This window comes from Macrobrachium rosenbergii, chromosome 55 (assembly GCF_040412425.1).
Source record: "Macrobrachium rosenbergii isolate ZJJX-2024 chromosome 55, ASM4041242v1, whole genome shotgun sequence".
Classification (NCBI taxonomy): Eukaryota; Metazoa; Arthropoda; class Malacostraca; order Decapoda; family Palaemonidae; genus Macrobrachium; species Macrobrachium rosenbergii.
Genome location: NC_089795.1, coordinates 66,006,364 through 66,030,967, shown reverse-complemented (window position 1 = coordinate 66,030,967; position 24,604 = coordinate 66,006,364). Strand labels below are relative to the sequence as shown.

The window sequence follows — 24,604 nt, the reverse complement described above, 5'->3', positions numbered from 1 at the left end:
AAGACTACCACTTTGCTTCCCATACCATAGGGCATGAGGTACCACTCCTTAATGGATGGTATTTTGAGTCTTACTGTAAGAGAACAGAGGGGCGAGAGCAGCAGCATATATATATATATATATATATATATATATATATATATATATATATATATATATATATATATATTATATGTAAATATATATATATATATATATATATATATATATATATATATATATATATATATATATATATATATATATATATATATATATATATATATATATATATATATATATATATATATACAGTAAACCCCTGTATTCGCAGTCTCACGATTTACGGACTCACCTATTCATGGATTTCTCTATGCAACATATATATGAATTATTCACTGAAAATCCGCCCATTCACAGTATTTTTCATCGAGAAATATTGACTAATTACTAAATTTTCATCTCATTTTCATGACTAAATACACTTTTTGTGATAAAACAATTAAAGTACTCAGGTAATGCTCGAGTTGCGATAGTTCACCTGACAATAATTCGATTCTGCAATGGGGTAAGCAATTAATACTGATACGGCAATATTTATAAAATATTTTTAAATTTCGCACGGGCGCAGGCAGCAGCGTACAATCAGGCAGTGAGAGAGACCAAATTACAATAGACCAGCTTCTTTTCCTCCAACTCTTTATCCCATCATCTAGTTAAAAAAGTAACAGAGAATGATAAAAGTATTGTCAGTAATGTTATACTCTTGCGAAATGTGTACAGCCTTAAGGGGATCGGCCGGTTTCCGACTTTTTTAACGACAGGTTGTTGATATATAGGGGGTTTGTTAAAGGATATTGTGTGGAACTTCTGGGGAAAAAATTTTTGTTCAGTGACCTCAGGTTTTGTGACGCCAGAGCATTTTTCGGCCAAAAATGGCCATTTTCAAAATGCATCTCCTCCTTTGCTTTTTGGTTTTAAGGGATGAGATTTGAACCACGTATAAAACATATATGGACCTTTCGATACAAAGCCGGGATTTTGATTTTTCAATTATTTTTCGAGATATGAATTTTTTTTTTTATGAAATTTTCCCAGAAAATTACAGAAAAAAATTGCCAAAAATCAGAAACTCAAAATATCAAAAATCCCTTATTTGTTTTAATCTACCATGTTTCCTCATATTATATATGAAATTTCATTTAGATTGGTCCAATATTAAGGGAGGAGATACATTTTGAAGGTGAAAAACTTATGTTTTGAGAAACGGGCCTTCAAAGTTTTAGGTACATAAAAAAAGGTAAGACTGTGTTACCATTAATTTTATGGTTTTATTTTTTTTTCATTTTTGAGTATTAATGCAAAATTATTATGAATAGGAATATTAATTGATTATCTTTTGTGCCTAAGACACATTATTATTAAATTTTAGGCTCCTGGTCCCCTTGTCTGATCTTGTCATAAGGTATTACTCTAGGGTATCATAGTTGCCTACACTACTCATTGTCGCCAGGTTATGTGGTTATTTAAAATCCTCCAGCTTCATATTCTTGAATTTTCTTGTGTATTTTCTTTCTTTCTGGGAATTTCTTCTTTCTGGCACTCAATCTTCTTCTTCTTTATCTTGAAGTACTAGGCTTTGTTGAAGAGCAGAAGATATGCCAAATTCTGGAAGAGAGTTGCGTTTCTGTATCCAAAGTTATGGTCACACAGTTGTTTGTGCTACAAACTTTACTCTTTTGTGCTCCAGCAAACTTAGTCTTGTGTGCTCTGTTCCAAATTTTGAATGAAAACTTTCATTCGCTTTGTGTAAGATCAGCGAACGCAGCGCTCAAGCAATTCTTTCTCAGACAGTGCTTCATACACAGCCTTTATTTTCCTTTCTACTCTCAGCATCTAAATTGATAACTGTTGAAGATCTCTTGAACTCTATTTTCTCTTTTCATTACCCATTGCTATGCTGCGCTGAAAATAACACCAAGAATCTTCCTTTGGACAAAGTCCATGACGTTGATTTTCTTTGGAACTGAATATATGGTTGAATGATGCCATTATATCCTTCTTCATATCAACCCATGATTTACCAATATTATGTGGATTGCCCTGCCATAATAATTAGTCATTATGCTAATGTTTGTATCCGATAATTTATTCTTTCCACTTAGAGCACTAAATTTCCTTCTTTTTCCAGTTCTTGTTACTCTCTCTTCTTTTTCATCTTCTTAGTCTCTTCATTCTGTTAGTCATTCTTTTCTTTACATGGTTGATGCATTCTACTTTCGCCACTTTTAAATTTTCATATGGTCCATTTCACCGCTCATTGCTAAAACACTATTATAAGCTTGAATCTCCGTCTCCAACAAAGGTGGCGTGCGGAATCCCAAATCTTGCGACCTTGAAAACATCCTTATGGCGCCTTCTGTTTCCATCCTCCTGATGTACCTTCATAGTTTATATTACAATCTTCATCATGAAGGGTTCTCCACACGCTGAAATCTTCTTCTGTTATTTTCATTTCTTTTAGTTCAGTGTTTTAGCGGCACATGCTTTGCAAACTTTGTTCATCACTTCAAAGTCTATCACATATCCTGTGCACACTTCTATTATGACTCCCATACCTACATTAGAAACATGGCCTCTTTTCATCCATGTCCCATCGTAGGATACGTCAATATTGAGTATTCCATTTTCATCGGGCACAATTCCCATATTTCCTGTAGTATGTTCTTATATTTTCAAAGATTTTCTTGTTTCATCTGGAAAATATGTATCCATTTTATCATAAAGATATCTAAGATGGCGGAATACTTGCTATTTCCCATTGGTCTTATACCAAGCGCTTCCTTGTAATCTCTTCAGTCCCGCAATCCATAATCTTCCAACAAAGAATGATAGATTACTGCCACATTGGTTTTGTAAATTGGAGCGTTCTCTTTCCTTCTGTAGAAATCGTGGGCATTTTTTTGTGGTTCTGAAATAATTTTCCTCTGCATTTAGGACATATCTTTTTTACTAGTGTCTCAACCATCCCTTGCCAAATGGATCCTCGAATTACTTTGCATCTACAATTGGCATTCGTGATTCAAGTAATTTTTCAAGTCTTGCTTCACTTATTATTATCATTTTATTTTCACTATCGTTGATAATATCAGCCTCCGATCTACTGCTTTCTTCTTCTAAAATATCTTTGCCCTCTTTAGCAGTGATGAAACGAATAAAGAGACGATTAGGGGCGGATGTGGTTGGTCTCTGGTCAGCAGAGATCAAAGCATAGCCATTTGCTGCGCGGCAGCTCTCTCCTCGCCGCCGCTTCATTCCCCTCTTATGGCACTAGTTTCTTGAATTCTCTGTTCTACTTCTTCGATGGGCATATCCACTTGGCTTTTGCGATTCTACAGGCATGAAGTGAAATCTTGACCTTTTAGGCATGGTGAAAACTAAAAGCACCGCAGAAAACACAGAGTTCAGTCAAGGCTAGCGCAGAAAAAATGCGACCTTATATGGAGCAAGTTTATAGGCAACTGTTACACCTCTGAGCCTCATGACTCATGATGATGCGTGCTTTGTCTTGTCTAGGAATAACTAAGAATGCCAATTAGGATATTATTGACATTATATATTTATTTCAAAGGAAGTTTTCAGAATATATATCACAAAACTATACCAGACTAAATCATTTGCGCTGCTGGTGTTTTGTGGGTATAAAGTTATTGTTACATTTGAGGCCATAACTAGAAAAGTAAGGCGAATTTAGCATAATACTGTGGACACATTCTTGAATGCTCTACGGTTATAGAATTTTTTTCAGCAAATCGAATTTTTTCAAGATTTTCGTGTTTTAGGCGTCGATCCCCTTAAACAACCAACCGAGACACTGTTGTTTTGTTTATCACCGAATCGGATAACAACAGCCCTTTTGCTTGTATTTCAACTATCGTACGGTAATACACAATTACCTTAGGTTATAGTACAAATGACGTTAAGTAGAATAGGACTAATATATTTTTACATTACAGTATACCCTTATTCAGTATGGATAAAAGATCAGCAAGGAAACATACTGCTAACTTTATGCTGCAAGTTGTAGCTGAAGCTGAGAAAACAATGTTCAAGCTGCTAATGACTATAAATTATTGTGCATCGTTTACATGGATGAAATTCTACCATAATTAAAATTGGAGAGAAAGTATTTTAAATAAACTACTGGCATGAAAGAACACATTACTGCTATTTTTACGCTGATAAACGATAAATACATAAAGCTCGCATTACGATGAAATCAAATGAATAGCGAACGGAATCTTTATTTTTTTTTTTACACAAAACAAAGGCCCCAGACTCCCAACATCATCTATGAACAAAAAAACAGCTAACTTAATTTCACAACGAGACATATTTAAGTTATACTTTGACTTAGAAACACTTTGTACAAGATAACGAAAAATAACCTTGCCCCATATAAATAAAGTACAGTACAGTATCTAGAGATTCATTTACGCAAACTAGAAGCAAGAAAAGCGCTCTGAACTGAGTTAAATGCGGCGAAATAAACACTGTGTAAACGGTTTCCAAACCAAAACATTGATCGCTATGATCGCAATTTATAATACAAAAGCAATATAAGAATATATACAATTTTATTGGGTACAGTGTATTAAGGCATAACATTTGAAAAGATTCATGGAAAAGATGCATATTCGTTATGTTGATGTTTATATATCTGATATTGTGAATAAATGAGCTGATATAATGTAAGCTGAGCTGCAAGTATATACGATATACCATAGTGTGAGCTAGCTAATTCTTGATGTTTGTGTTATTCAGTTTCTCTTTGTATTGAATTATCATAAGTCATTCTGCATGAACCTCCAGAATTAGCTGATATTACTAGTACTATACCGTGTATGTATAAGTATGCTGGTGCAGGCCCAAATCTCATCATGTGTTATGAAAATGTGAAGGCAAACAAGCTTAGAGTCATTAGTACCACTTACAGTAAGTGATAACCTCCTGTAGGTTCTGTTAAATAGGGAAAGCGTAAATATTGGTATAGATCATATAATTTTGTAGACTTCACATAATAGAGGGTATAACAGAACTGAAACAGAGGAGTGCAGCTTGCTACACAATTCTTTGGATAAGTCAGCAAACCCTTGGGTATTCCATGTGATTGACTGCCATAATAGTCAAATGTATAGGAGCATTTCCAAAACTCGTATATTTCTTGACACAAAGAATTTGAATTGTGGATTGTGTTATTATCAGTGGTAAATGTATATTTTATTTTTCAGGTTAGTTGGTTGTCCTCCTTTTTGGCATAGGAAACAAATGATCATGATAAGAAACATCATGGAAGGAAAATATAGTTTTCAGTCACCTGAATGGGATGATATCACAGGTAGGACATATATGTTATGTACCCATGCTGAATACAGTTTATAGAAATCGGTTATGCTTTTTGATTTTTATATTCATGCAATAATATTGTAGAGTATCCTATAAGCATTTGCTGAACCATTGAATTATAACTGAAAGTCTCTCAGGACCAGTGCTGTGGGTTTTTTTGAAGTATTTTCAGTACATATTTAGCTTTGGCCTATCAACAAATTAATGCTCGGCTGACTACCCTAGTAACTAATCCTTTTTATATTTGTTATGGCTACCAGCTACTTCATGTTTTATTTTGGGAAATGAATTATTACAATAAGAGTTGTTTCATTTGCATTTTGTACCATCTTATTTTGTAGGCTAACAATCATTATTAGTCGGTAAAGATGAAAAATTACAAAGATTTAAACTATTACTATCTGCGTCTAAAGGCAAGGAAGGCCTAGATCTACTAAGTACATTATCAACAACAACTCACTGCATTCAGTCTTTTGAGAAACTATGATTAAGATCAAGAATATAGCTTTTGTTGCTTAATTTATTTTGTAAGTGTTTGTGTAAGAGCCTTATGTAATTATAATAAGTCAAGGCAAAACTAAGCTCAAATGGGCAATCAAAATGTAATATCATTCTTTGTCACTAGCTTGTAGGTATGTGATCTGACTTTAGTTAGCATTTCCCAGAAGTGAAAGGACTAGTACACATACTAATATTTTTATTCTTAATAACCTTCAGAGGCTGATAATATAGTGAAATGAACTTTTAGTCTATACTTTTTGAGTGTCATAAGTTCCTGCACACAGTTATGGTAAGAGCAAAAATTTAATACATTGGTCATTTTACTTTCTTGCAAGTGAAGGTAGTTAACAGGAAGTACATAGTTTATGTTTAGGTCAGCCATGAAAAATCATAGCTTGGAGTAATTGAAAAAGGAATAATTCCTTATTTATAATTATATACTGCAGATATCAGTGTTGTTGAATTTTGATTGTTTACAGATTCTCCAAAAGACCTTATATCAAAGTTGTTAGTGGTAGACCCAGCTAAGCGCATTACAGTTCAGCAGGCTCTAAACCATGATTTCTTCCAGATTCTGGTATGTACAATATTTTCCATCCTGTATATATATACCTGTATATATTGGAGATATCTTCTGTCTGGCTTCTTGCCTTTACTAAAGAATATTGTATAAAATTGTTAAATGTCAGCATACCAAATCTTCCCTCAGTATTTAGTCAACATATATTTTTGAGCACTTGATCTTTTGATACTGACTGCTACTTTACCTTTGTTATCCTCATCCTCATTAATGTGATATATTTGGATTTAGTGAAGTGGGTTCCTTATGAATTGCACTAAAGATATGTATTTTTGTAAAATAGTATACGGTAAAAAGCATAGTAGGTCAGGTTGTCAAATATATGGGTAGAGGTTAGCACAGTTGAGAGTGCTATCCAACAGCAAGCATAGAGGCTAAAGACATTTTCTTTTAAATTTAGATAGTGTAACTCTTCGAGGAGCATTGGCTTGAATGTTAACTGATGAAGAGGAAACTTGAAATTTTTGCATGTTCTGATATCCTGTAATGGACTTTCTGAATGGGGAAAAATGCGTTTATTCACCCTTCAAAGAAAGGATGACTAAGTTTGAGTTTATCATATTTTTTATAGTAGATAATTTAAGCTATAATCAAGTGAGTCTTGAAAATACCCAAATGTCTTAAGGGCTAGATTATGACAAATGTGATGAGATCACTTATGAGAATTTATGATTGAATTATCAAGGATATGTTGTATAAGGCCAAATAAGTGTAGAAAAGTGACTTAGGATAAAAGAGAAATTGTTTGACTTTTCTTTGGTAATTAAGGTTGAAATGAAAAATTATTCAGTATCTGAGCTAAATCTAAAAAGATAAAGTACCAGAAGAAAAATGAAAATTGCATAAAGAGGATGAGAATTATGAAGTGTAGAAATGAAGTAAATTGGATTAAAATTATAAGAAAAATTTCCAAGTTATGAAGTTTAATTGTATGTTTGTAACATGTTAGAAAGGTTGTTGGACGTATTGTGATTTGTAAAATTTGATGTTATACATATGTGTCAAGTATGGGAAAGGCACATGACACTCAAGATGGAGAATCAATAAAATATATGTACAGATATTAAAATTGTGGTGCATATAGCTGTTTGAAGAGCAGTACAAGGCCATCAAATACTGGAAAATTGGATGGTGGTTGTAGTGCATTTCTTAAAATGAAATGGCTAAAATCAGCAAGATGAAATAGTATGCAGTTTTGGAATTTAGTGATATGAAAGAAACAAGAATCTCTATAAGCTAACAACTATAAAGGAAATTTCTAAAATTAGACCATTATCCATCAAATCAGCTCACTCCAGAGCTATAGCAGCTTCACAGCAGGAGCTTTGGTGGTGGTAGAAGAACTAAAGTATCCCAAAGTATCAGAGCAACCACTGATTTTCTAGCATGTTTACCTATATATACAGAAATATTTCACTAAAGAAGCACTTCAAGAGACCCTCCTAGTTGTGATGTTATTTCAAGGACTTCCTTAAATAAGAATTACAAGCACCAGTAATGGCATAATACCAGGTTTCCTCAGTGTATGAAATTTATTTCCTCCTTATTGCCAGCAATATGTAATTTATGGGATTTTTTCCTCAAAATTAAAAGAATGGTAAGCCAAATGTTTTGCTTGGAAAAATGTTTGTTAAGCTAGTCTGCAGTAAGATGGGAACTTAATGTAGTTACTGTCCCCTCTGCACTTAACTAAACCAAGAGCTGTGAGCAGTAACTATTGCATAACCATTAAGTTTATCTCTGTCTCTCTTAGAACTAGATATAAGCTGTCTTTGTACAAGCATAAGGTTAGCAAGATTATATCGAAGGGCCTGCTGGATAATGGAAATTTCTGGACATGTTATAAAAAAACACTATGGATGTAAAACGGCAACTTTGTACCCCCCTACTCCCCCTACCTTGTCAATGCCACATAACCAGAAACACTGAATATGCTAATAAACAATCACCATCAAACATTAAACTGAAAACTTGATGCAGAGGACAATGAACTACCCTATTAGCCCATTTTTTGCAACAAATATACTGTATAAAAACAGTGTATGCGAGAAAAGTGAACCTTTTTATTTTTTCCTGTCTCTTACCCAACACACTATATAGTAGGTATACTGTATGTACAGTACACTGCCATATCACTTTGTTTTTCCTATTTTGCATGTATGTAAAGATAAAAACAAAATTTTTTCTCTCTCAATTACCTGTGTGCAGTACTGAAACTGCATATGTTGATGGACTTTTAAGTAAAAGCTGGTGAGAATGAACCTCTCACATAAACAAAGGGCGCTGAAGTGATTGCCTATATTTCTAAGCTGAAGAAGAAACTGTCAAGGCCATTCTGATGATAAGACTGACAATTTTGCTTCACAATCACTGTCCACTGCAATTCTCGAACATGTTCAGGAAACTCCAGCGCCCTGAGAAAGGCGTTACCATTGATGGGATTCTCCATAATTTCAATAAACATATCATAGATCATCCTCATGTGCTTATATGAAAGCTCTGGTTGTGATGCAGACTCATCTTTATTGTATTGTCGTCTTTAGGGGTTTCCTCCTCCATCTTACCAGCAGCAACTGCAGCAGCTATCTCAGTGTCAGACAATAGTTGGAAGCCAGGATTGCACCGTCATTGTCACACCACTCCTGTATGTCATCCTTGGGAATGTCATCGCCTTCCTTGACATGTTGGGCATGAAAGTTGTTGATGTCAACCCTTTGGAAGTCAATCATGCACTCTTCACCATTCAGGAAACAGTTCCAGGATGTAAGTTACTGCATGGGTAACTCAAGATCCACATCAGTGAGGAGGTCCGTGGAGGGTTTGTAGCCTTCTTGGACCTTTGATTATTCCATTTCTTGTCAGTTCATTCTGCTTTGATGAAGTAATTTTTGTTTTTGTGGAAATAGATGACCTGCCAGTTCTGCACCTGTTTTTCAGCCTGTTTGCAGTTTTAACCTCCCCCTACGTCTCCACATAGGCCTTGGCATAAGTCATACTAGGAATTAGTTTTCCATTTGGCTCTGTTTCATGAGACTTAACAGCCAAGACGCAGTCCTTCAGTGGCTTGGACATGGCTGTTGCTTGATTGCTATTATGTTTCCATGCAAAGTTACTGCTGGTGAAGAGAACTGATGGCTCTGTCCTGTGAGGGTAGTATGGGTCTATTTGAGGGGAGAAAAGCTTTTTACACCTAATAATTATCAGTTCTTACTGAGTGTGGGTCTGAGGAAGAATATCTTAAAGAGTCTGTACCCTTATGAGCTTTCGTAAGGTATCTCAAAGATCTTCGCTAAAGTTTCCGGCAAGGATTAATATCTGCGTGCACAAAGTTTATGTAATTTCATCCTTGCTCACCTTTGATGATGCAGCCCGGAATTTCATTTCATTTTACAGGCCAGTGTATTTTTGGTAGGTTCCTTGAGACTGTGTTCACATTTTGAATTATACTAGTGAATTAAAAAAAGTAGAATATTAAATATCAAGAAATAGAATATTTAACATCAAGCTTATCTTATCTGATATTCTGTAATATATCACTGGTTTGGTATTTTAGAGACCTTACCAACCTTCATTCTATCCCGAAGAAAAGGGTCAATTCCCTGTTGATGCTTACAGGAGTCTATGTCGCTACTAATACAAATATTAATCAGAATTACATATAAAAGTTGAATTAGTGTTTTTAACAAATTCAACAAGTTTTTAATTCACCATTTGAGGAAATATAATTAGTCATTGTAAACTACTAAATGGAATATGGTTACATGTATATAGTTTTTTACATTGCGATTGTTCATTGTTTCATTCTTAAAATGGTACAGCATATGTTTCACTTTTTTGTAATTATGAATAATGAAAGAGGATGAGGATTACATTGTGTTTTGCTTGTGGTCTTGTATTCTTTAAGAAATTGAGTTATTTTTTTAGAATTAAGAACAGATTTTGTCTAAAATACACATATGACACATGAATTTTTTGTGTAATAATACTGTATTGTTTCATATTGAATGTCCTCAGATTTCCATAGTCTTGATGTTTGCATGTAATTTTAATTTTTTGTTATAAATTTGGAAGTTACTATGTATATATTTATTTTGCATTACTCTCATTTTATAAACTTTATTGTAGTTAATGCTACCTTTGCAGAAATATGGTGAAGCCCCTTCAAGTGTAAGGTTACATACGATTTTTTGGGAATATGATTTTATTTTTGTAAATTACATGGAGCTAGGTAGACAAAGTATCAGAAACTATAAGATGGAATATTACTAATTTTTAAAACATAAGTGAAACATTTCTCTGTAGTATATATAATTCTTGCAAGTTAATAATAATAATAATGATGTGATACAATTAAACCAACAATCATGTTCCAGTTGATAATAGGAGAAAAAGACCCATTAAGTGAAATTCACGAGGACATGCTGGAGATGATAGCTGGAGCTAACGTAAGCTAAGAGCATTATTGTGTGAAGAGTTCATATACTTTATAAAAATAAGTATATATCAAGAAGTAAATAGAAACAAATTTCACCTAATAGGTTTTTTATCGTGTTAATGATGATAATCTTCTACCACAAACCAGACAGGGTAAAATTATATTAAAAGAAAAAATCATTCTTGACTTTCAGAATCCCTGATAATGTCATATCAGTTAGCTTGTAGGTACAGGTGAAAACTTAGATTTAATTACATTTCATGAGAACAATGACAAAGAAAGCCTAAAAACCTAAGAAAGTATTTCAGATGCTTATGTCAGGAGGGTTGTTTTGTCAACTTGTTTTCTTGATGGGCTAGATTCAAGCATGACAAAACAAGTTCTGAGACATTATTGCTGATTGTTTATTACACCCATGATTCATTTTATGACAACAAAAATATGGAATTTTTAAGACTGATAACCTTTGAAAAGAATCTTTATGTGACTAATGCAGCCATCTTTTGAGCGTTTACTTCTCTTTCATCTTTTTGCTATTAAATGAGTGGCAACATGGTCAAAGCTAGTTAAAATAAAAATGAGCTGTTTTCTTGACTGTGGTTTTTGTAGAAGTGAGTATCAAGGTATTGTATTTGACTTTGTAGATAATTACTTGTGACCATATTTTATTCTAAGGGGATTTTAGGTATATTTGCAATTGTACTAGGCTAAAAAAAAAAAAAGATCCTAGGGCTTTATTGGTAGCACGCTGAAGCTTTGGGAGGTAGTCATTACCTTAGTGTGGATTCAATGTATGTTTCTCATTTTTTCTAATAATTCTGTTTAGGGGACCTTCCTGTTTCTGTATTATTTTATTTGTATGTAGAATAATTGGTTGGGAAGTCTGTCCAAGGATCAGTTTAAGTTTTTTTCTGAAAAAATTGATACCGCATAATTATAAAAAGAACCTCCAGGGATGAGTCTCTAGTAGTTGGAAGACTGGTGGCATCATTAGAGGTATTGCATCATATATAAGTGAGTAAGTATCCGTAGATCCTCTTTGAAGGTATTATATTCATGATGGCTAGGACTCCTAACATATCAACATAAACCTTTTTATCTGAAATGTCAGGATATACCTTTCTAGTACAGTCATAGTAATGTAGGCATCTTTTAAGGGTAAACACTGCAGACCATCTGTTTTGAACAGCACCAACAGTACTGTACATTTATTTCAGGTGAGATACCATAAATATGTTTCAAATAATGGAAGAGAATTAGTTGAGTGATTTTCACTTCCAGGAATGTTTGTGGGTATCAGGACAAAAAAGTTTGGTGATTGTTTTTTTAATGGTGTATTTTTACTTGACATGTTGGAACGTTTTTGAGCATTAATGGTTAGAGACTAAAGATTTACCATTGCTCTACCTAAGATGAACTTGCCAGATCTCAGAAATTCCAACTATGTGATCGCCAAATGTACTAAAGGAAGTGGCAACTTGCTCACTTTCAAAGTTGATGCTCTCATATAGTGTTCCATTGGGAGTGCAAAATGCATCTTACATATACCCTGGCTCTTAGCACAGCCACTTTATTTTTTGAACATTTTCTCCTTTATCTGCTGTGTTGAGAGTCTGATTTCATCACACCCAGCTCCTCCTCCTTGCCTTTTGCTTGATTGTCTCTCCTGTACTCCTTGTGAACACCTCTACCCAAAGCTTGAAGGTTCTCCTTTGAACATCCTGTGTCCAGCTACTACTGATGCATGTTTTATTTCTTCTTTCAGTGGTTTTCACCAACCCACTTTGTATGCCATATTTACTGACACTCTACTTCTGTTTTACTTTATTTTTATATTCCAGGTTTTTACATTTTGACAGTCTTTTTCATTTCCTTTTTGCCCACCACCATCAAAAATACACCACCACATCTGTGTAAACCCAGAGGCCCTTGTTATTCAAACCTATAATGTTTACATATAGAATTCTTTCATGCTGTTCGTCAGTCAGTAATCATCGATTAAGCATACATAATGAGAAACTGTATGAATTCATGGATATCATTCCAGATGATACAGCATGTGTTGTTGGCGAGTTCAGTGAACTTAACACAGGAGGCAATTCAGATCAAACACACACACACACACACACACACACACACACACACACACACACACACACACACACACACACACACACACACACACACACACACACACACACACACACACACACACACACACACACACACACACACACACACACACACTCTCTCTCTCTCTCTCTCTCTCTCTCTCTGGCTTTTATTTAATATCAGTTGTCAGAAAATTGCATTTAACAGTAATGAAACCTGAACCCTGCCTTGAGAATAATCCTTTAAGGCTGCTCTTTTGTCCACTCCAGTCTTGGAGCATGCACAGAGACAGTGTATGATAATGAAGAATAATCTTGACCCTTTATGTGGGTTTAATACAAGCATACCATTGACAATTGATGATAGAAAGTGTCAGTTGTAGACATTTCTTCAATTGTTCTCTTTCTATGACACTTTTTCCAAGTAGCTCTTCAACTTAATAGACTTTTATACTTATGAGCTACAGTATTATAATTATTATTTTTAATGTCTTAAATTGAATGTTAAATGTAGAATACAGGTTAGTTTAGGTTAGCCACTATGTGGAATTACTGTCAGATGTAAGATATTAAAAAATATTTAAGCACAGGGCTTAGTATAGGGTCTTGGTTTCTTAACAGTCTTTGTTACATACCAGAAAGACAAACTCCCAAAGCATCTGATAAGCTCAGGTTCTACTGTATCTTATATAACCATTCTCAGACTTCATAAGGTTTTGCTCCAGCTTCTTTGGATTTGGCTTTACATGGCATGGATTTTTGGAAGTTGTTATATACCATAGTCTTATGGGCCATGGGTGTTAACAGGTATTATATTTGTCTGGTGATAGTTAAGGTAGGAAGACATTAAGAAAAAGTTAAAAACACCAGGAACTAACAATTTGTATGTATATTGTAGAGATTTACTAGATTTTAGCAGTATGCTGTAAAATGAATACTGTAAGGGTTTACATCTGGCTGATTAGAAAGAGTTTTATTTTGTATGTAAATTAATTATATTCTGCCCTGATTGTACTGTCTTTGATATTACACTGAATTATATGGGGGTGGCTTCATCATATTCTGCAACATTACATTTGCAAATGAAAAGTCCATTTTTCTGCTAATGAAGATATCTTCTTTCTGCCATATATATTACTCAGCTGAAAAAATTATGGTTATTTTCCTAAGTAGTAGATAAGGATATGTAGGTTAGACAAAAGGAAAGAGTTAAATAGGTGCTCTTTTGTTCTTACAGGATTATAAACCATTGCCTTTTACGTAGGAATATCTTTCAGCAAGCTGGAACTGGTTGAAAACATTGTAACAAGGTGGTTAACAGGTGGAGTTGGGGATGAATGGGTGACTGTCCCTCATTCACCAGCTATCACCTTAATTTTTCCTTCAGCCGCAGTAGAGAGCAGACATGCTTGGCTGCTACTGTACCGACTGTGGGTTGAGAACTTGAAGTTTTCGATGAGTATTAACTCACTGTCATTCTCTTTTTGTTATTATTTTCTGTGTATGTTGCCTTGCTTTTTGTTTTATTCTTACATAATAAAAACCTAACAATGTCATTACTGAGACATAGCTGCCTTTATCTGTCTGTGTCTCAGGTGCTCACTTTACTTGTGTTGTTATGTAGTTATACAAGGAATTCCGGCAATAATATTTCCTTGCTAGAAAGTTATTATCCAGAATTTTCTAGGAACATAGCAGCATCTGAAAAGTGTTCGTTGGTAGATTTGCTTTTCTCTGACTTATTCCTAATAATATTGACTTTTCAGGTCCATAAGACTTAGTCATTATGGAAGTCCTTGGAAGCCCCTGTGGGAGTTTGGGCCTACACTGGGTAGGGGTGGTTCATCTGCTGTATCACTCTGTAATTTTTTCTGAGGTAGCTATTGGCAGTCTTGTCTTTATCAGCTGCTTCTTTGGAAGGGAATTTTTGTGTGCAACAGTCCTTTATGGAGAAATTCCTTTGATGGGTGTAACTTAGTCTTTTGATCTGCTCTTAACCATCCATGTGGTGTGAGGTGAGTAACAACAGTGGAGGGGAGAGTAGAGCTGGTAGTGCTTTATTGTAGATTTTGTGCTGCTGTTTGAAGGGGCAAACTACTGCCAGTGGGGCTTATGTAAGTTATGAGCTTGTTTTCTTTAGTCAGTTTGAAAATACAGACAGTCCCTGGTTATCGGTGATCCGGTTTTACGGTGCTTGTCTAGCAACGAAAATTGCCGATTTCCACTTACCGGCGCAGGTAATCGGGTATTGGCGCCAATACATACCTAAATGAGGTGTCAATCTCTGGCTATCAGCTCCGATAAGCCCCGAAAATTGCCGATTTTCGCTTATTGTCACGCTGTCGGAACGGAACCCACGCTGATAACCAGGGACTGCCTCGAGCAGAATGTGAAAAAATAACAACAAAAAACTAAAGCCTTAAGAAACTACAGGTACTTTCTTTAAAAAAAACTCATATATGTTAGACAGTCAGATCTTGTAACAGTACAAACTTATCTAACAATCAGCTAACTTTAAACATACATAGCGAAAGTTTTACTCTTTCTTTTTCTTTACAATCAAGTCTACCTTTACCAAAATGTTTAACCTAAGTAACTTTACACTAAGAAATCTTAATCTAAATAACACAGTGAGATCCAATAAATTTTTCATTATTCTAGTAAGTACACAAAGTACAGTCAGTTTTTTATATTGTAGTTTATATTAATTTCCAGAAAGTACAACAAGAACACAAATATTTTCTGTCACTGCTGACAAACATGACAATAGACAGCCTCAAATATATATAAGTTTTGCCAGAAAAGCACCACCTTTGTGGTAAACTGTCACCTTCAACTGAAATGCAGTTTACAGTAAATATGAATAATGCATCAAACCCACTACAATTGAATTCAATGGGTCCTTAACTCACATTTAAAGATAGTCTTATCTTTTTCTTTTTGTTATACCTCATATTTTTATAAGGATATGGCGAAGACACTGCTACAGCAGACAGTTTGGCATTCATTAACCTCAACACACAGCTGACCATTTCTTGGATCACCATGCTCCTCCAAGGAAAAGTGGCGGTCAAGAGTTTCTTCTGCAATTATATTGGGACAAGTTGGAAAATACATTCAGTTGAAATAACAGATGAACCATCAGCATTTTTATCTTAAACGAGAAAGTTTCCCTTTACAGTGGAGAGGTGAACAGTGATGTTATTAAAAAAAATCATTAAATAATGAAATAAAATAAAATTAAATAAACATGCACAACAAAATGTTTATATAAGTACTTTACAACTACTAATGCCATTGCAACTCTTCTTCATCTTCACCTTCTACTTCATTGTCTACCTCCACCGCAGCCCTGCTCTCTTTCCCCACGCTAGCGGGCTTAGAGAAAGGGGAAGTGTAGACCTCTTGTTAGAAGTCTGAAAAGGCAGTTTCTGTGTGCTTTTCCCCATGTGGGAGGGCGAGGGAGCATGTTCACCTAAGTGATCACATTTTTCCTGGTAGGGTTGGCACTAGATGCCAGCCTTCTGAGACTCAAGGTCTGCTCCTATCCCATCCGTCAGGGAGCTTTCAGGCTTACATTGAGTCAAGGCTGCTTGCTCGTTTACCTCACCGCAACTCCTCGGGGTCGCATGGAGAAAGTTTTGTGCAACCCACTTGGTGTGGTTTGTGCAACCTGTTCACTGGTTGTGTTGGCATTTTTTTGGGAGGGTGTTAGGTAAACCTGCATCATTTCCATGCTCAAGGTATTTGCTCTTTTTGGAGTTTGTGCAGTCTTGAGCTATCCTTCTTCCGGGAGAGTTCTTTGAACTATTCCACCTCTCCTGAGTGAGTCAGGGATCAGTGTCAGAGCTTGTGTCTCTCCTTCTTTCTTGGTTTTACCAAATCCTAAGGCAAGGGGACAGTAGTTCTGACAGTGGCTCCACCACAGTTTGTACTTCTCAGACAAGAGGTTTGTCTGGTTTGGTATGGGTTCAGTAATATTTCCGCTTTTCCAGATATCTTGCAGTCAGCTACACTGGAGCAGCTGTTTTCAGATTTTTTCACTCACTGGGAGCAAAATTCTGAGGGATGGGACCATGACATAATTCTGGTCCTCAGTCTTATTTATATTTTTGACCTTTAGGTATACTCTAGGGGCACTTTCTGGGCCCGTTGCCAAATTCACAGTTAGTGCTTAGTGTATAGAGAAGGTTAGCATTCTGATCTATGGGACAGGAAGTGCCTTTGTCTCCAGCGGATTTTGCAAATTTCCTCCCTGCCACTTTCATACGAGAGGAGGTATTTGTACTGGAGGTGGTAGGAGTACTCCTTTGGTGCTAATGATGGAGTCTTGGTTGGGTTCTCCTTCCTAGCACTCCTAAGTACTCTTTTCTTTAAGATTACTGACACTTGTTAGCTGGGATTGCTTGTTGCCTGGCCTCTTGTGTTAGTGATCGTAGAGTGGTAATGGTGCAATTTCTGCCATGACAGGAACAGCCTTCTTGGTTTTTACAGTTGTTCCTAAGTCTTATGTTGCCACGTGGTATCTCTTTTTGATTGTATGAAGTTTCAACGTTTGTGTCTGTGTCTGATATGGCACAGAAGTGCTGTTTCAGATTGTTCCTTGCCACTTTGCTTTTGTAGGGCAAGCATTAGGGACACTTTCACATTCTTTGGCAATAGAGTCCTTACTCTCGACTTCTGGTATTTTTACAATTTTGGAGGTATCTGAAGGGGAGAGGGGCATACTCCTGGGGTGAGTTGGCACTGGCAGTTCCTCATTGGTCCCTTACCAAGGAGTTTCCTTGTCTGCTGGTTCTTTGGTTGAGTGCCATGAGTGACCCAGCCCTCTTTCCTTGTCAGCTACTTATTCACTTATTCCATTGTGTGGTACACTTCTTGATTCTTTATGCTGGAAATTCCAACAGCTCTGGAGAGAATTAGTTTTCTTACAGGATAGCAGGAATTTAGTAGTGTACCTTAAGATTTTGGCAGATATGCATCAAGGAGGCACATCTACTGTGATTAGTATCATAGAACCGGATCTCTCTGCTCAGAGCTTGTTCCAGCAGATTGCAAACTCCCATAGACCTTAGCTGAGCCAGGTCCCTTTCAGTTTTTTATGTAAAGCCTAGGGTTTGCCTTTACAGTCTTTTATCTGATTGGGTTAGACTTGTCTTCCTCAGTGAAGTTTTGTATACTTTTTGTAATACAGTTTCCATCACTTGGAAACTTTGGACACAAGTGACTTTATTCCTTAGTGCTTTAAGCCTTATAAGAACACTTTTCAAGATATTTTTCCATGATAGGACAAAGTCTTTACACTTGCTATTCTTTGCTGGCCTCTGAGTATAGTTGGGGAAGTCTTTTGGTCTTTTGTATTACAACCCTCCGTGGGAACAGTAGTTCAGGACTCATCTCTTTGACAAGAGTTTGAGTTTTCTCAGTTCTTCCCTCTGAATCTGTGTGGAGATCCAGATGAGATAGGGCTTTGATGGCCCATGCTTATTCTTTATTTAGTACTGATTAACACTGGAAAGAGTTGTCTAGGAGCTCTTTCTTTTGGCTTCATTTGGCTTCTTGCATCATTACCAGGGTTGCTTCCCTTCCCACTGGAAGGATCTCAAAGTCAAGGGTATTAGTCCGTCCTTTACTATTCAGTTGAATATTTTGGATTTCCAGGTTTGAGGGTGGTTGCTTGATTTATTAGATTACATACTCCTCATTGTACCCTAGGGATGTCACTGGGAAGCCCCAACTGTTCTCCTTCAAGGCCTGTGATGGCTATCCAACAGGGTGTGTAATCACCCAGACTGGTAGGAGGTTACAGGAGTCATGGGTTTCCCTGCTTGCAAGGCAACCAGGGTCATGGCAGTTTTGTGGTGGTTCTCAACTCCATTCAGTTGAAGGGACTGACCTCTCGGCTGAGGAGTAAGTCTCCTATATAAAAGGTGATAGTTTGTATTCCCTTAGGAACAAATAAATTTTGAATAGTAATTTGTATTTTTCCTAGATATACTAGGCAGAGCCATTTACATTTAATCCCATCTCTACCACCCTGCTTAATCTCTGCGGCCATAGGAAAAGTGAAAGGGACAGTAAGTGAGGGATACTCTGTCACTCACCCCCATCTCCACTTGTTAACAACCTTGTTACCAAGTTTTCAGCTTGTTCCAGCTTGCACTGAAAGATACTCCCATATAAAAGGTTCTGGTTTGTATGCCTGGAAAAATAAAAATTATTCAAAATTATCTTAAAATACCTAAGAATCTCTCATGTCTGAGTCTGATTAAAAAAAGCTCAGTTTTGTAGGTGAAAAGATAATGAATGATAGTGTCATTACTACTGAGAAGTGGAATCTTACATGATGAGTATCAAGTTATTTTATATTAAATGAAATGCAAATTTTCGTGTATACCTAAGTAATAATGTACAGTGCTGTAATTGTACTGTAAAAAAAAAATTGTGATGCATAATGTATCTAGTCAAAGTTATGTCCAGAATGTTATAATCCTACAAACGAGGGTTATGTTTTTACAACATTGGTATGGAAGCACATTCCACTGGTTTATCATGGGCTATTGCTTCTGTTCTGAAAAGGAGGACACTAACTAGTAATCTATATGAGGGAAGCCTTTATGATTCCAGACAAGTGTGAACCACCCAGAGGAATAATATATCCTCCTGTCTTAAGTTTTTGCTGTGATTGTGAAGTGATGATATTTCTTATCAGTGCTATTTCTTTATATTTATGTTTAATCTCCCTCTCGTCAAAGTTATTTTATTCTTTATTTTCTTCATCATTTGTTTTTTTTGTCATTTGTGTGCTGCTTCAGTAGATAGTAAGATTTTGTGTTGTTTTATATTCATTTACATGTTTATCCCTCTGGTGTTAGACACCATACCATATTAGAATGAATTGTTATGTTTTAAGCTTTCTGCTTGATTAGGAGATTGCACTTGGAGTACATTTTTCTAATTATGCACCCAGTTTACCATTCAGGACACCTAGTAATTGACATGTCTATCTGTCTGGCCCTGTATATGTCCATCAGTCTGTTAACGTTAAAGTTTTTAAAATCACTAATTTTGATTATTTTAATAAAACTTACCAAACATTCATCTATATATAACTTTACGGATGCAGCAAAAAAAGAAATTAGGTTATACCTGGTTGAGTTAGTAGGCTGTCTTTTTCCTACCTTATCGCTTGCAGGTAACTTGAGTTGTTTTGTGATTCCAGTCATTTTTTACCTGCATTGTGAAGGGTTCTCTTTTCAGAGCATTGGAAGGAATTTCACACCAGTAATGCATGGCATGTTGTTAAATAGTTGTTAGTGGCAGTTCATCATCTGAAAGGACAGTGAGGACTTTTGGAGCAGAGGATTGCTTTATTAGATCGTTTAAGCTGAAGTCTGATGACCACACTAACTGTGAGGATTGTGTAGTCCAAATTTGTGATTTAGGAAATAAAAGCAAGGGATGTGAAGGTTAGGATTGGAGAAAATTACTTTTTTTTGTTGAACATAAGAAAAATTTGGGTCAAGATGTCTAGAGAAAATGCAGAATTGGAGAAAGTAATACTAATGCTAGCCTAGATGAGGATAGGTTAATTGAGGATTGTATAATGTTGAACTGTACTTCATCCTCAGTCCTCTCCTCCCTGATCATGATACTTCTGCTTATACCAATTAGGAACCTCCTCTTGACTCCCATGGGGTTCAGGCTGATTTAATTAGAAGTGTAGATATTCTTAAGGAAACAATGTCAGAAATAGTTAATATGATGAAGAATTTTGAAAAATTCTGATGACAGAAGTCCCCTCCATAATATGTTGACTGTTTCACATTCCCTTTGAGTTCAAGTGTGAGAGAGCCATCTGATGATATTCTGCATGCACAGAACCAAACATTAGGCTGTAGACATGCAAAAGGATTCAGAACAGAACGGGTCATGCCCCCTCTTACAATATTCCTCGCTCATTTCTACTCAGCTGCTAGAGGGGAAGAGAGTAAGATGAAAAGATCACCAAAAAAAAATAGGTCCAGTATATTAAAAAGTCTCATGATGTTTCAAATTTATCCTCAGATTCAGACAGTGTGCCTGAACGCAACTTTGAAAACTGACAAAGAAGCATTTTCACCTTTTTATATATCAGAAGTGATTGTTCCTAGTTTTGAATGTTCCTAGTTTTAGATATAAGCATGTTAGGAAGAAAGAGTAGCAAAATTTGCTTGCCAGTTTTTTTGTATTCCAAGTATTAGAGGTAACTTGCTTTTGACAAATGTGCAGCATACTTTTCATGTGTAAAGAACATTAAAATATTCACACTGTTGTGTTAATGCAGACAAAAATGAGTACACTTACCTACAGTTTTACCAGTTGAGGTTATGTATGCATTCATTGCTCTTTCTATACATAAGAAAAAAGAGCACTAAGCTTAATTTTCTCATGCTATTGAGCAGTCAGTTTAACCCTTTTTTAAATGTTTCACACCTCTCATGTTTTGTCAAAAGTTACCACTGTGGAATGTTAATAATTTTTTTCCTTGCCCAAACCTTCAGGTTTTTCTCACCCAACTAGTACAATGACTAAGGAGTGGGAAGATGAAGATTAATTCTTCTTATCTAAATATAGACAACTCATTAGTTGTAATGAAATAATTCACAAGAGAGTTTAGAATTTGCTAAAGAAGAAAATGGCAGATCAGCCTTCCAGTTATATTTTATGGAGGTGCATGTAAGGAATCAATCCCTTGTGATGGCCAAGTTGGTTTCAGCCAGACTTAAATTCATCCATATGTTTTGTGAAAGCCAAAGCAAGTAGCGCTAAACCTTCTGTCTTGATTTTTCCTCTTTTTTAAGTAGAACAAGGCAAGTCATGTGTGACTATCTCCATCAGCTCTTAGTTTGCCAGTTTGGTAAACTTTACCTGGAGGAAGTCTATTCAGTTGGTCAAGTCTTGGTGGTTTTGGTTAAAATGGACTATCATTCAAGTGTTATTTCTTACTTTTGAGATTTAATTCTTTCTAGACTGGTCTCTAGGTGTGTAGTCCATAATATTAAGGAATTTATTACACTTACCACCAGAGTTTGAGTATTTAGAATAAGAAACATTTGGTGTTCATAAGTTTATAGAGACGCCCCACTATGATGGCATGGGAAAGACAGCCATTTCTTCTTTAATGTCCTCCTGGAAAGGATGGAACATTTGTATAATTTTCTCTCTTAAAATGTTTTTCCAGGACAAGGAGCAGCCTTAATATTTGGCAAGTTAGACCATACAAAACTTTCCTATTTGGACCTTGTGAAGTAATTTTCAGTGGAAGTTTGCTAAAAGGGCACTAATGACTGGATTAATCAGGCTTCTAAGACTTCTAAGACTCAGTTTAAGACTTGTAACCATGAGATATTTTTGAGTTTAGAAGAACAATTAGAAGATTTAAATAGATATCCAGGACATCTACTTCCACATTTCTTTCTATGTGGAATCGAGGAAGTATCTCTGATTTGCAAATGACAGAGTAGTGTGTAAGTTTTTGGAGGTCTCTGATTTGAACTGAGCACCACTCCATATATATTCATAAGAGTTTTTGCCCCAGGTTTGAGATGGCTGCATCTAGGAGAAGTGAAAAGTCTCGTATTTGGACAATTGGCCTATTCTGGCAATTCTTTGGAAGTGATGTGAAGGCAAGAGAATTAGTCCTAAAGCTCCTGCTTTCAGGAATGCTCCTGGGGAACCAGACCCCAGACCTATCATGATATTCAGATACTTTCATCCAAAGTTGGTGAGCTGTGTTGGAAGGTATGAAATTGACAGGACAGCAGTCAGGTGAAGAGTACCACTTTCATTAACAATCTAGAACTGCTGGCAGTCTGGAAGGCTGTAATGGAGTTAGAGGGGTTGTTGAACAAGACAACAGCAGTGTTTTCCAACATCTCAACTACCTGTCTTTCATCAAGAAATAGTGAGGTACAGAGTCAGTTTGTCTGTTCAGTGTAGTTCAAGAACTTTTTTGGACAGAAGGAAAAGGATCAGATTAGTTCCTCCATTCATTCCCAAAAGATGAACTTAGTAGGTTTGTTTAGTCAGAAGCACCAAATTCTTCCCACAGAATTGAATATAAAAGTCAGCTAACAGCAATGGACATTATGGGCAAGCACAATGGAGGATCTCTTTGCCACCTGGCCCTGAAGCATGGACAGTAGACTTGACGCCGATTGATTGAAAGGACATGGACATATACAGTATTTCTTTCTCCCTGTTTGCCATGTTTAGATAAGTAATAAGCACATTAAGATCAACTCAGGTTTGCAGGATGATTCTAGTAGCCATTTGGTGGACACAGGTAGTGGTTTCCTGATCCATTAGAAGTATTGTCAGGTTTCCTCAAGTTCTGCCCAACAGGAAAAATTTACTCAGCCTTATGTTTGGAAATATTAAAATCTCCGTATGGTTCTCTCAACAGGCTGTCTTGTCAAGGAGATTGTGATACCAACTGTATCAAAATCAGTGATCAGTATATTGGTACTAGTGTTCGGTCTAGAGGGATTTCCTAGATTCCTACACGCAAACCTCTATAAATAATATTATTGGGTTTTTAGATACCTTAGGTATATTAAGAAGATATCAGTTCCCACCATTAAGGGTTACAGATCTATGTCTGTAGCCTCAGTTCTTAGACATGCAAGTATAGACATATCTTATGATGTGAATCTAGATGAGGTGATCAAATCTTATGAATTGTAGATTCCTCAGTCTAGTAACACATTATTAGTTCGAACCCTAGATGTAGTATGAAGATACTTGATATTACCACCATTTGAACCTTTTGAAGAAGCATCCCGTAAATGCTTTACATTTAAAATATTCCTTCTGGCTCTGGCTACTGCCAGTAAAGTGAGTCCCCTTGAGTAGGACGCCTTGATGAGGTGAGGGGCTAAGGGACCCTGGCCTTTGGGCCCAGGTCCTGATGAATCATCCTCCGTAGTTTTTGGTTTAAATGGCATGGACATTTCTACATTCACAAAATTTTACTGCTTAGGTGAATCTGAGAAGGGAAGGTTTTTTTGGAAGGGGTTTGCATTCAAAGCTAATTGCGGGAGTTGTGGTGGTTGAGTCACCACCCGATATGGTTTGGACCTAAGAGATAGTGATGGGATTCTCTCATGGCTATCTTAGGGGGGGCGGAACCATCTCCGGGGATCAGCCCATTGGAATCCAGGGGGGGCTGGTTTTTAGAGGTGGGACCCCTGGCTTTTGTCCAGAAGCCCACCAATACATTTCGAGTCAGCCCCAATTAGTGGGGGCAGAACTCCCAGCTGGTGGATTGGCTTATACCTGGGCCACTGCAAGTGTATTGGTGTTATCCCGAAAGGGTAGGGTATGGGGTGGACTGTTGGGAGTCAACTCTCACTTGTGCCATTGGTGGATACTGCGAATAGACTGATCCATGACACTTTCTTGATATAATCAAGCAGTTTTGGGTGGGTGGATGAACCGGTTTGTGTGTGGTGGTCTGATGTGTGCATGCTTGGCATCTTGGGGTCTCTTCGCAGGCTTTGGCAGTGTGTTGGGGTGGGGAAGCTGGGCAGTAGAAGCTGCCTGCTTTTC

At 36.3% G+C, this 24,604-nt stretch overlaps 1 protein-coding gene across 6 annotated transcripts in view; it reads left to right on the top strand.

Moving 5' to 3' along the window:
- PhKgamma (phosphorylase kinase gamma) overlaps window positions 1-24,604 on the top strand; it is a 147,383-nt gene that overhangs the window by 87,443 nt on the left and 35,336 nt on the right. For all 6 annotated transcript variants that reach the window (XM_067098777.1, XM_067098772.1, XM_067098774.1 and 3 more), the window contains exons 8-9: window positions 5,271-5,377; window positions 6,366-6,463. In XM_067098777.1, coding sequence (XP_066954878.1) covers window positions 5,271-5,377; window positions 6,366-6,463 — 205 coding nt within the window. The remainder of the gene's footprint in view (window positions 1-5,270; window positions 5,378-6,365; window positions 6,464-24,604) is intronic.